This window comes from Tyto alba, unplaced genomic scaffold (assembly GCF_018691265.1).
Source record: "Tyto alba isolate M040663 unplaced genomic scaffold, T.alba_DEE_v4.0 Super-Scaffold_39, whole genome shotgun sequence".
Classification (NCBI taxonomy): Eukaryota; Metazoa; Chordata; class Aves; order Strigiformes; family Tytonidae; genus Tyto; species Tyto alba.
In genome coordinates, this window is record NW_024881314.1 from 12,192,055 (window position 1) to 12,203,015 (window position 10,961).

At 56.7% G+C, this 10,961-nt stretch overlaps 1 protein-coding gene across 2 annotated transcripts; it reads left to right on the forward strand.

The window, feature by feature from the left end:
• The first annotated feature begins 437 nt into the window (after positions 1 to 437).
• On the forward strand, positions 438 to 4,753 carry RNF222 (ring finger protein 222). Of its 2 annotated transcripts, none has more exons than XM_032992082.2 (2): positions 438 to 861; positions 2,216 to 4,753. In XM_032992082.2, the coding sequence occupies exon 2, from the start codon at positions 2,247 to 2,249 to the stop codon at positions 2,910 to 2,912; it is 666 nt and encodes a 221-aa protein (XP_032847973.1). In that variant the 5' UTR covers positions 438 to 861; positions 2,216 to 2,246; the 3' UTR covers positions 2,913 to 4,753. The 2 variants fall into 2 exon arrangements, with proteins under 2 accessions (XP_032847973.1, XP_032847974.1); XM_032992083.2 differs by lacking the exon at positions 438 to 861 and adding an exon at positions 1,511 to 1,903.
• The last annotated feature ends 6,208 nt before the right edge of the window (positions 4,754 to 10,961 follow it).

Sequence of the window (10,961 nt, forward strand, 5' to 3'; positions counted from 1 at the left end):
CTTGGTTTCTTGCCTGGGGGTTGGGTGAGGGATGGGCAGCACCCCTGCACAGGCGTAAGGCCACAGAGAACCTTCTCTGTGTGGTTTTCCAGCCTGCACGTGGCCAAACAGTGAGTGACTCACAAGCCACCACAGCTGCTGAGATGGCCAAGCCTGGGGCTCCTGCTGCTGTCTGGGCCATGATTCCCAGAGATGCTGGAACCCCCCCAGGGCAGGTGCGAGGCTGCGGTGGTCCCCACGCCGACTCGAGTGTATTTGTTGGGCCACGCACCGCCACACCGGGGCTCTGGTGAACGTCTGACGATGTAGGATGGGGAGTGCAGGGCTGGGGGGGATGAGTGTTTGGGGGATGAGGAGGGGAGGGGGGGCGTGGGGATGAAGATGTGGCCAGGGCAAGGGGTGGGGAGTGGTGGTGGGTAGAGGTGAGAAGAGTTTGGCAGGAACCCAGCCCTGGTTGGTTGGGGTTTGCCTGTTTTCATTGGGGTTTTGAACCCAGGGACAAGCCCAGTTACAGCTTCCCATTACATGAGGGAAAGCAGGCAGGCCCATGCCTCCTGTCCCTGCCCTCTGACGCCTGACGCCGGCTCCTCGCCCACTCCCTGGCCAACCAGGCAAATATCAGGCCTTTAAAACCTGAACGAGTTCCTCCGCATTCACTCCCCGGGAGCTGTCCCTGTCTCTGCTCCGGCGTTTGCGCAACGTGCGTGCATGAAACGCGGAGCCAACACCTCTGTGTTATATAGGTGCCCCGGTCCCTTTCTCAGCTGGTGCTCGGTGCTGGGGCCGGAGCACGGCCAGCCCTGCTTCTGGGGACGGTGGTGGAGTGCATGGAGGGGCCCCTGCCCTGGTGCCCTGCAACAGGTAAGGGGACTCTGGGACACAGAGGAGCAAGTGCACAGGCTTGGGGTCTCATTCTGCAGCGCTTTGGGGGAGCATGAAGTCCCTGATCCCTCCTAAACCAAAGCAGGAGCCTGGATCTTTCTTCTCTTGCATGGAGAAGGGATGGCTGATTGTGTTCTTGTGTCCATCCTGGTGCAGGGGGTGGCTCCTGTGCAAGAAGAGGGCAGCCAAGGAGGGAGATGGCAAAACCTCCAGAACCAGCTGTGAGGGTGTCCAGGGGCACAGTCATACGTGAGAAAAGGGGTGCAGGTTGGGTTGGGTCTGAAAATGCTATAAGGTCTGGAAAAACCTGCAGGCTTTATGAAGCTCCAGTTCCTGAACTAAGAGAAGGGAGCTGAGCATCCCTCCTCCCATCTCCTCTTTCCCCTCTCTTCCTTCTCTCCCTTCTCCCTCCCCTCCTCTCTTCTCCTCTCTCCCTTCTCCCCTCTTTCCTCTCTAAAGTCTCCACATGAATGCTCCCTGCCCTGGGAGATGTACAGGAGAGCTTCAGACCCAGCCCAGATGCAGGGCTGGGGATCAGAGGGGCCCCGCGCTCCCCCTCGCACCCCGGGCCAGGGCGGGGGCTGGGTGAGCCGCCTGGGCTCTGCCCTGCTCGCTCTGACTAACAGGAGACGCTGGTCTCTGAGGTTTGCTGCCCGCACCGTGCTGCAGCGTGAGTGAGGAGCACGGCCTGGAGATGACAGTGGCCTGGCCACCAGCCTGGGACATCGTCCAGCATCCTGGAAGGAGCCTGGCGTGGGTGCTCGCTGCCTGCCCGGGGTTTGGCACGCTCCCTTTCCATCCCCGTGGGGTCCTGTGCTCCCACCTGCCCCACTGACCCGGCCTCCCCCTGCTCCTGCCTGGCCCCTCTGCGTCCCCCGGGATTGGAGCATCTCCCTTTCCTTGGCAGGCTTCTTTCTGGGATGGGAGTTCTCACTCCCTGTGCACCTGGAGCTGGCAGCGGAGCACAGAGGCACTTGTGACACAAGCTGAACCTGCTTTATCTGTACCAGGCGCTGAGCAGGTAGACACAGCTCCATCCAGGGGCTCATCCCTTTTTCCATGTGATATTACAGCCAGGGATTATTGCCCCCAGTGGCTCTGGAGCTCAGGTCCTCCCATCATCTCTCTTTTACCCCAAGGGCCACACTGAGAGGCTTAATGCTCCTGAAGATGTTCTGCCTTGTTGAGAGCATGCCTAGTAGCTATCCACTGCATCTGTTAAGGGGAAGAGGGCAAAGGCAAGAGAGCAGGGACAGGAGGAGAGGTGAAGAGATGGATAATGCTCATCATTGCAGCCGAGACCCTATTAACCCATCACACCTCGTTCTTGCAGCTGAGGAGCACCTGTGGCCAACAGAGCAGGGATGTCCGAGACCTCATCCACCAAGGAGGGTCCCCCGGCCGAGTGCCCCGTGTGCTACGAGAAGTTTCACCCGCTGGAGGCCATGCACCGTAAGCTCAGCTGTGGGCACACCTTCTGCCACGACTGCCTGGTGAAGTGCCTGCTCTCTGCCAAGCTCGATGGCCAGGTCCAGAGCAGCATCATCTGCCCCGTCTGCCGCTACGTGACTTTCCTCAGCAAGAAGAAGGCCCTATGGCCACCCAAGGCGGGCACCAACCCCCGGACTCTGGAGATGCCTCTATCACCTTCCTCCTTGTCCCATCTGACCAAAATGGAGGCCAGCAACACCTTGGTGGTGCCCAGCCATTTTGTGATGCCGGTACAGAGCTTTGACCGGTGCTGCAGCGCAGGGAGCAGCCCCGTGGACTCGCAGGGGGTCCCAGGAGAGCTGGCACGGGAAGCCCACATCTTTGTCATCAGCGACCACGGGACGCCACTGGTGGATGCGGACTGCAGCTCCCTGGGGAGGAGAAGCAGAGCAGAAACGCGGAGCTCGGTGTCCTCCAGCTCGGCCCTAGGGGTGAAATGCTGCCAGTCACCCATCGCCCTCGCTGTCCTCCTCATCCTGACTGTGGCCTTGCTGGCGGCTGTACTGCCCTGGCTGCTGCTGGTGAAAAAGGACTCATAGCAGATGGGGATCAGCCTGGATACTAGAGGGGTGTCAGTGATGCTGGGACAGAGATAAGGCTGGAACCTCTCTCGGAAGACCCTGGAGAAAGCCCAGAAGCAGATTCAACTGAATCTCTCTCATCTGGCTGGGGACTGAATGGACTTTCAGACCTTTCTGCAGATCTCTGGGCACTCACAGTGTCACTGCTGGCATTTTCTGCCTCGTTTGGTTAAAATATGTCAGGTCAAACACTGCTAGTGGATTCCTCCATTGTCTTAGTGGAGAGGATGATTGCTCTTCCCGCACCCTGTGAGAGCATGCACAGGGGGTGAGGGGGCCGTGCTGGTCCCCTCACAGCTCCTGGGGGGCTGTGACCATGGCACGCAGGTACCCAGAGCCCAGGGACAGCCCAAGGCTCTGTGCATCGGAGGATCAGGGCTGTCAGGTTGTGGGGCTTTTGGAGGTTCTCAGGATCCCCAGGCTGTTGGGGTCATTGGGGTATGTGATACAGCCACCCTGGAGCAGAAACTCATGGCTTTCCATCCCAAAGATTTAAAGATAGATCAGAGCCTCTAGCTACCAGACAACAAGGGCAGTAAAAGCAGAGAATGTTGTGAGCAATCCTGGCCCCTGTGAGCTTATCTTCCCCTCCACCAGCCAACGCTCCCTGTGGAGCCATGGGGTGGGAAGGGACACCAGCTCATCCCCCAGGTTGTCCCAGCCTTGCCCTCCCTCACCTCCCTCTCTCAGCTCCCCAGGTTTGCGGCCATCCTCCTGGTGTCACAGACATCCCTCCTGCGCTGGAGATTCAGGGACAGGCAACAGGGTGTGGGGCAGAGTGCTAATCCAAAGACCTGGACTGTATAAGGGGGCAGATTTGGGATCCCACCCTGCTCTCCTCGCTAGAGCCCTGTGCCTTGGCAGAGTGATGTTTCCTTGTCCCTACATCGAGCTCCTGAGGGTTACCACCCGGCTCACTTACACCCCAGCTTTACCCTCTTTGGGACTGGTCCCACCCAGGCCAGTCTCAGCCCTCGTCCCAGGGACCCTGGTTTGGGAGGACACTGGACATCTGAGCTGCACAGTTGAGATTTGGGACCCTCTGCGCCTGCTCTCAGAGGAGGGGGGAAGTTGGGGCTTCTGGTGACCCCCATTATGGAGCTACTTGCTGGTGCTAGGGCCCCTCATCATGTTTTTCCCCAGCTGTGCACCCCAACACAGCGTCTGCACCCTCGTTGGCCACCTTTGTCCTCCTGACCCAGTCTCTGGCCCTGTGGGTGCTGCTCTGGGCCCCGCCATTCCGGAATGTGCCCTGAGGGCCACAGCGCTTCCACGGGTGCTGCAACGTGTCTGGGAGAGGGAGCAGGATGTTCTTCATCATCGCCTGTCCTCGTCATCGCCTGTCGGGGGTGACAGCGGGGTGGAGGGCTGGCACGTGGTTCCCATACTCCCAAAGAGAGGTTCCCACTGCTTGGCTGAGCATCAGGTAGGAAAAACACAGCCAGCAGTGCCACCGAGGCACCTCTGGGATCAGCCAGAACATTTCAGGGGAACAAATAAGAACCACGTGGGGCTGGAAAGGGGTGAGCAGTTTCGGGCAGAGGAGATGATGGCATCGCACCCTTGCCTCTGGGGTTACAGCCGGGGCATGGTGCCCTGGATGGGCTGATGACTGCCCAGCTTCTCCCTGTGATGTTGACACTGCAGTCCCCCACCCCATGCCTCAGTTTCCCCACCCACACCTGGAGTGCAATGGCACTGACCCCTATATGAAGCACTGGGAGATTGCCTGGGGAATAGTGCTTGAGACACCACACTGGAATGGAAATCTTATTTCACAAGAAATTATTACCTGATAATGACATGTCCACACCTCATTATTTAATAATAAACTTTATTATTAATCTTTCTGGGGAATTAATGCAGAGTACCAAGGAATGACCCCCTTGGCAGTGGGCTGCTGGGAGTGGGAGCGGGGCACCCCCCTTATCTGCACCCCCAGGGGTAGGGCTGGAGGAACACACTTTCGGTTGGAGCCCTGGAGATATTTGGTCAAAGCAATGGGGAAAGAGCTTCAGTGGCAGCACTGGGACGAGGTGGGATGTCTTGAGCTGTGTTGGGGTCATGTGCAGGACCAGGGGAGAGGGGGCCAAGACTGGGGGTGTTATCAGCAGGGACAGACAGAACCGTGGACCCGGGGGCCTGGGACGGGGGTCCAGGGGCATCACCCCCTTCAGAGGCGAGGAGGACCTTTGCCACAGGGTGGCACTGCTTGGCCAGGGACCACAGTAGAATCAGAATCGTTTAGGTTGGGAAAGACCTTTAAGATCATCGAGTCCAACCATAAACATGACACTGCCAAGTCCACCACTAAACCCCGTGGGTCTACCCCTCGTTTAAATACCCCCAGGGATGGTGACTCAACCACTTCCCTGGGCAGCCTGTTCCAAGGCTTGACAACCTTTTTGGTGAAGACATTTTTCCTAATATCCAATATAAACCTCCCATGACATAACTTGAGTCTGTTTCCTCTCATCCTCTCACTTGCTACTTGGGAGAAGAGACCGACCCCCACCTCGCTCCAGCCTCCTTTCAGGGAGTTGTAGAGCAATAAGGTCTCCCCTCAGCCTCCTTTTCTCCAGACCAACCACCCCCAGTTCCCTCAGCTGCTCCTCATCAGACTTCTGCTCCAGACCCTTCACCAGCTCCGTTGCCCTTCCCTGGACACACAATGGCTTTGGATGTCTGTCAGGGCTGGCGGGGGCGAGCACACTGGGCTCCAGACCCCTCTCTTGTGTGGGTGAGGGCCAGGCTGCAAGAGATTGGAGATACCCTGGGAAATCCTCCGCTGACTCCAGCATCCACCAGCTCTGCTGGGGGTGGCATGCTCCTGTGCCCATGGGCACGAGCCAGGGTCTGTTCACACCAGCACCTACTGCATCAGCCCACAGACACAGCTGCTGCCACCCCCATGTCCTCACCAGAGCCGCCTCATCTCCAGGCAGCAGGGCCTGTGTTTGGTCATCCCAGAGACGTGGGTGTCGGTCATTTTAGGTTGGAGTCTGCCTGCATCTGGGAAAGATGCTCCCAGCTCCTTCTGCTGCAGATGGAAAAACTGCCATCATCCTATTTTCTTGTTATTAAAGCTGATGACTGGAGACAGACCTTCCTGAGCCCTTTTCTGCTGATGGTCCCTGGGGGAACTGCTTGGATCTCCAGCAAACCCGAGCCCCCAGATGCTGCACAGTTTGTTGTCCCACCAGGCATATGTCCATTAAAGGATAGTGGGGCCCATTCCAGCTTAGTCCTGAGTAAATCAGTGCTTTGGTTTGTCATGGTGACCTAAAATCCCAAGGATAACTCATGCCTGTGGCTCTGGAACATGTATAGGATGGTACTGTTCTCTGCAAGCGCCCACCCTGCACGTCACCCGTAGCTGGGACACTCACATAGCCCTGCTTTGGCCCTGCCACAGCCATCAGCAAATGCCAGCGTGGGGCTGTGGGCAGCCGGTTGCTCACTCATGGACAAATTTACTGGTGAACAGCCCCACACAGCACCTTTCACACTTACCCTTAGCCGTGGGCTCCCGGCACACAACTAGTGCTTGCTATTTAAGCTGGGAGCTGCTGGCAACTCCTGGCAGTGCCCTGGGTGCCTTGGCTCCATTGTGCCTTTACGTCACCGGTATTGCATCCCAAATGCCCCCCCGACACACAGCCCACCCCGTGGCCACCATCAGAGCCCCCTCCACACTGACCTACCTGGCCCAGTCCTGCTCCCCTTCTCCCTTTTCCATCACTGGAGAGGGCTGGGGTCTCCCATCCCTTGTCCCATGGGAGGTCCTGGGGATGCTGGAGCCACATCCCCCTGATGCTGAAGCCATGTCTCCCTGCCTGCAGGTAGGAGCCCCGTGTCCACGCTCTGTTCTCTGCCAGCCAGAGGCCACCCAAGGCAGTAACGTGCAGCACGCATGGACCAGGCGACCGGTAGAACCCATTAGGGCAATTATTTCCTAATGTGAGTGTGGGGAGCTAATGGCTCTCTCCTGCAGAAAAGGAAGGCAGCATAATTAAGGGTCAGCTAATGGTATTGGCATAGCTAATGGGCAAGGAACACATCCTCCAGGCAGCTCTAGAGGAGGAGACACATCCCTGGTGCACAGGGACTTTGTAGGACTCAGTGATGAGGACAAAGGGCTCTCAGTGATGGGGCAAGATGCTGGGAGCCCCGGTGTTGGTTTGGGACTGCTCTGCAAGCAGAGGGTAAGAAATAAAGCCCAGCCTAGGCCGGAGGTGGGTGTTTGCATGCAGGGATAGAGTGTGTGTGTATTTGCATGTATGTCCATGTGTCCTTACATCTGGAAAGCATCCGCCTGTGTGCATGGGGGGATGTCTATGACTGTTGGTACACATGCTTCCATGCATGTTTTCATGCCCATGTAATTTATTTCAAGCAGCTGGTTATGCACATGTGTGCCTCAGTGAGCATTTTCCAGTGTTTGAGCTGAAGCAAGAGACTGGGCATCTTCCACCCCATCGGCACAGCCTTGGGACTGCAGCACCAGTTGTCCCCATGGAGAGAACTGGTGAACTGATCTGCGGACCAATACAGCCATGCTGTGGACTCCGTTTCTGGACTGCTTTGAAAGCAAATGGAAGTCCCCTCTCCACTGCCCCAAACCCCAGGGGTTAGTTTGGGGATGTCCCATCCCTCTGAACTCTGTAGTGCCCATACCTTCACCTCCTCCATCGTGGTGGGGCTGGAGCTCTCCTCTACCCTTGCTGTGCTCAGTGGGGACATCCCAGGCCTGGGCAGGGCCATTAGGGTGGAGGTGCCAGAGGACCCCAGGCCCCAGGGTGTGAGAGGTGTTTTTCTCTTTGCTGTGGAAGGAGAGTCCCCAGGCCATGTCCCTTCCCAGGAGCCCTGCAGTGTGGCCACGGGCTAGATGATTGCAGACCTGTGGTCCCTAACTCTCCTGGCAGGATGGGCAGGTCACCACTCTGGGGGGTAATTGCCTGTCTCCTCCGGCACTGAGTGCATTACTGACTCCAGCCCTCAGCCCACTTGCAGCGGGTACCATCTCGTGCCGTGGCTGCATGGCCCTATCCATGCTGGGGACATCCTGGGGGGTCCCCAAAAGCAGCTTTTCCCTCTCACCCTCTGGCAGGTCCCAGAGCTCTTGGGCAATGGGTTCCACCAGGCAACGTGATCCCAAATCAGCGCCCAGCCTCGCTGCTCTCGGGCATGGCCTGCTGGTGGCAGGGCCCTTTGGCATGTATTGGCAGGCATTGCCACCACTCAGCCAGGCAGGCTGGCTTGGGGACCTTCCCTGGGTGCCAGTTGGCTGGAAAAGGGATCGGGATCTCTCTGCCAGCACTGACATTTTATAAACATGGCTATCTATCTGGAGGAAGCTTGTATCGCCTGCTACAGGTGCTAGGGAGCCTGTTGAGGGAGGACTTGGGCACGATAGCTGTCTGCCCATGCAGACACTTCTGAGGATGCTCCTCCTGTCATGAGAAGAAGCGGGTGCAGATCCTTCCCATCAACATGTCCTCTGCCCTCCTGAAAGAGAGGTCTCCTGCACTCCTGTAACCCTTACAGACCCTACATGGTCCACACCGTGATCACAAGGGTTTAATACTCTCCTTTTAGGAAAGGACATGAAAACCATCCCAGGTTTGAGCTATTATCCCAAGTACTCAGAGATGAGTGGAGCACTGGTTTGAGCTAGAAGAATAGTTGGGTGATGAGTGCATTGGGATGAATAGATGGATGGACGGATGGAGTGTCATGTCAGTCTGAGAAGGGGCATTAGATGGAGATATGCCTGTTGTGAGGATAAAAGGCTGTGGGGATGAATGGATAAATGGGTGGACCTCCACAGCTCTCCATTTGGGATGGACAGTAGATGACATGGGCACGGGGATGTTACACAGGACTGTTCAAGGTGACTTAAGCCTTGCCATAATACTGTGGCCCTCGTGAACCCCCTCTTTGGTTACGTGGCACCTTGAGCTGTGCATACACCAGAGTCATGTTTCAAGTTCTACCCAGTCAGTATGGGATGTCCACCTGGACAGGAGAGGGCCCCAGGAAACCCTGGACAGTGTTGCAAACAGCCAGAAGGGTCGCGAGGCTGCCAGGTGTTCCTGATGCAGCATTTAACACATTCTCCTACACAATATCCAACCAGTAAATTTGCCATTCCTGAGTCACCTTCTACCAGTGCCTCCACCCATCATCCATGGCATCGTTTGACCCTGCAGGTAGAGATGTCCTGTGGGCAATCAGCACATCCTGCTAACTGGTCTGCAGCACCTGGGGTGCCGGCTGATGCAGCCCCAAGTGTCATCTGTCATCTTCCCATCCTCTGCAAAAAGATCTGGGGTGGGATGTCTGCAGGCCACACTGTGCTCTAGCTATGCCTGTTGGTACCTCTTCTCCCTGTGCAAGCTGATCTCAGATGGTCTGTCATCCCTCCATCAGCCTCCAGCACGGGTAGGATTCCTGGCAGATCCCAGCATTTGTGATTTCCCTGGCTGGAGAGCACATGCTGCCCTTCCCCACTAACAGCTCAAGATGTTTGCATGATAGCAGCAGGGCTATGAACCCTGAGTAATGTCTGCATAATGCATCATTAGCAGGAGAAGGTGGCATTTTTATAGCATGGAGATGGGAGAAGTGGGAATTGTGCAGGGCCCAGGAGTGCTTACTGACCAGACACGTCATCAGGCTCCATTAGGAACCAGCCTCTGAGAGCCCCAGCTCCATCAGCTGAGATCTCACCATGAATAATTGAGAAGGAGGCTCCTCCGAGCTCCCTCCCCTGCACCCAGCCAGGGCTCCTGCAGAGCCATGGTCAGCTGGAGGCTGGAGTGGGACTGGCCTGGTTAGTCCAATGTGGCTGGTGTGGGACATGGACAAGAGGTGACACCAACCCAGCTGGATGTCTCTGTGCCTGGCTGTCTCCAGCCAATGTCCTTTTGGTTCCATCTCCAGCACATGGCAGACACTTTTTTTATGTTTTTCACCTGTGCCAGCATATGGGGTGTGTTCCTGGGTTCGACTTTTCTTGGGCTTTGCAGAAGGGCGAGGTTTTCCAAGCCTACAACAGGACTAGAGGTTTGGCAGTGCTTGAGGGGCCTGGCCAGTGTCCCCACTGTGAGATCAATGCCCGTGGCAGGGGCAGCTCACCGGGATGCGATCCCCAACCCCTCAGAGACAGGAGCCGGGCGGGAGCCAGTCCCTTGGTGAGAGTCTGATTTATTCTCCTGTTATGGCTGTTCGCAGCATGGCACGGCAGAGCCAGGGCACAGAGGAGCGTGTGGCCAGCCCTGAGCTCCTCTACATCGCTTGGCAGCAGCACCCCAGGACACATCCTGCTCAGTGGGCTGGGGACGTTTTACATTTCCCTCTGTCATTCTTACAGATCCTTTTTGTCAAAAACTCAGCAACCTACCATGAAAAAAAAAAAAAAAAACCTGGAATATAACCTAAGGTCTGTACTTCCTTTCCAGCAATGGCTGGCAAAAACCTACAAATATATTTTCTAGGAAGAGCTTCTTTTCAGCAGGTTTTGCTTTAAATAACGTCCCATTTTGCAACAGCAGATTGAGCTGGGAAAATCACTTTCATTTTCTCAAGTGTGTCTTCTCTGGTGGTTGATGGCCAGTGCCCCCTGTAGTCGCTGGGGACAGATGTGTGCCTGATGCTCCCAGTCCTGGGTGCAGGCAGGGATCAGTGATGCTGAGGTGGGGTGTGCCCAGGGGTGCTGCAGGGCACCCAACTTACTGTGCGTGGACAGATCCTGGCATGCACATGGAGGAGCCCTCGCATGTCCTTTCTGCAGATGAGCTGAAGACCAAGCAGGGTTTGTTAATCCACCACGGGGGGCCTGCGTGCAGGAAGTCAGGGGTTTAATGACAAGCTACACGCTGAGAAACATTTGAGTGTCGTAGGAAAGCCTAAGGTTACTTTACTTAACTATAAGGTGTTGGAGCCTCCTAGAAAACCCATCCCGCCTGCTCAGATGCCTTGGGGGTCAGAGCTGCCAGACACTGA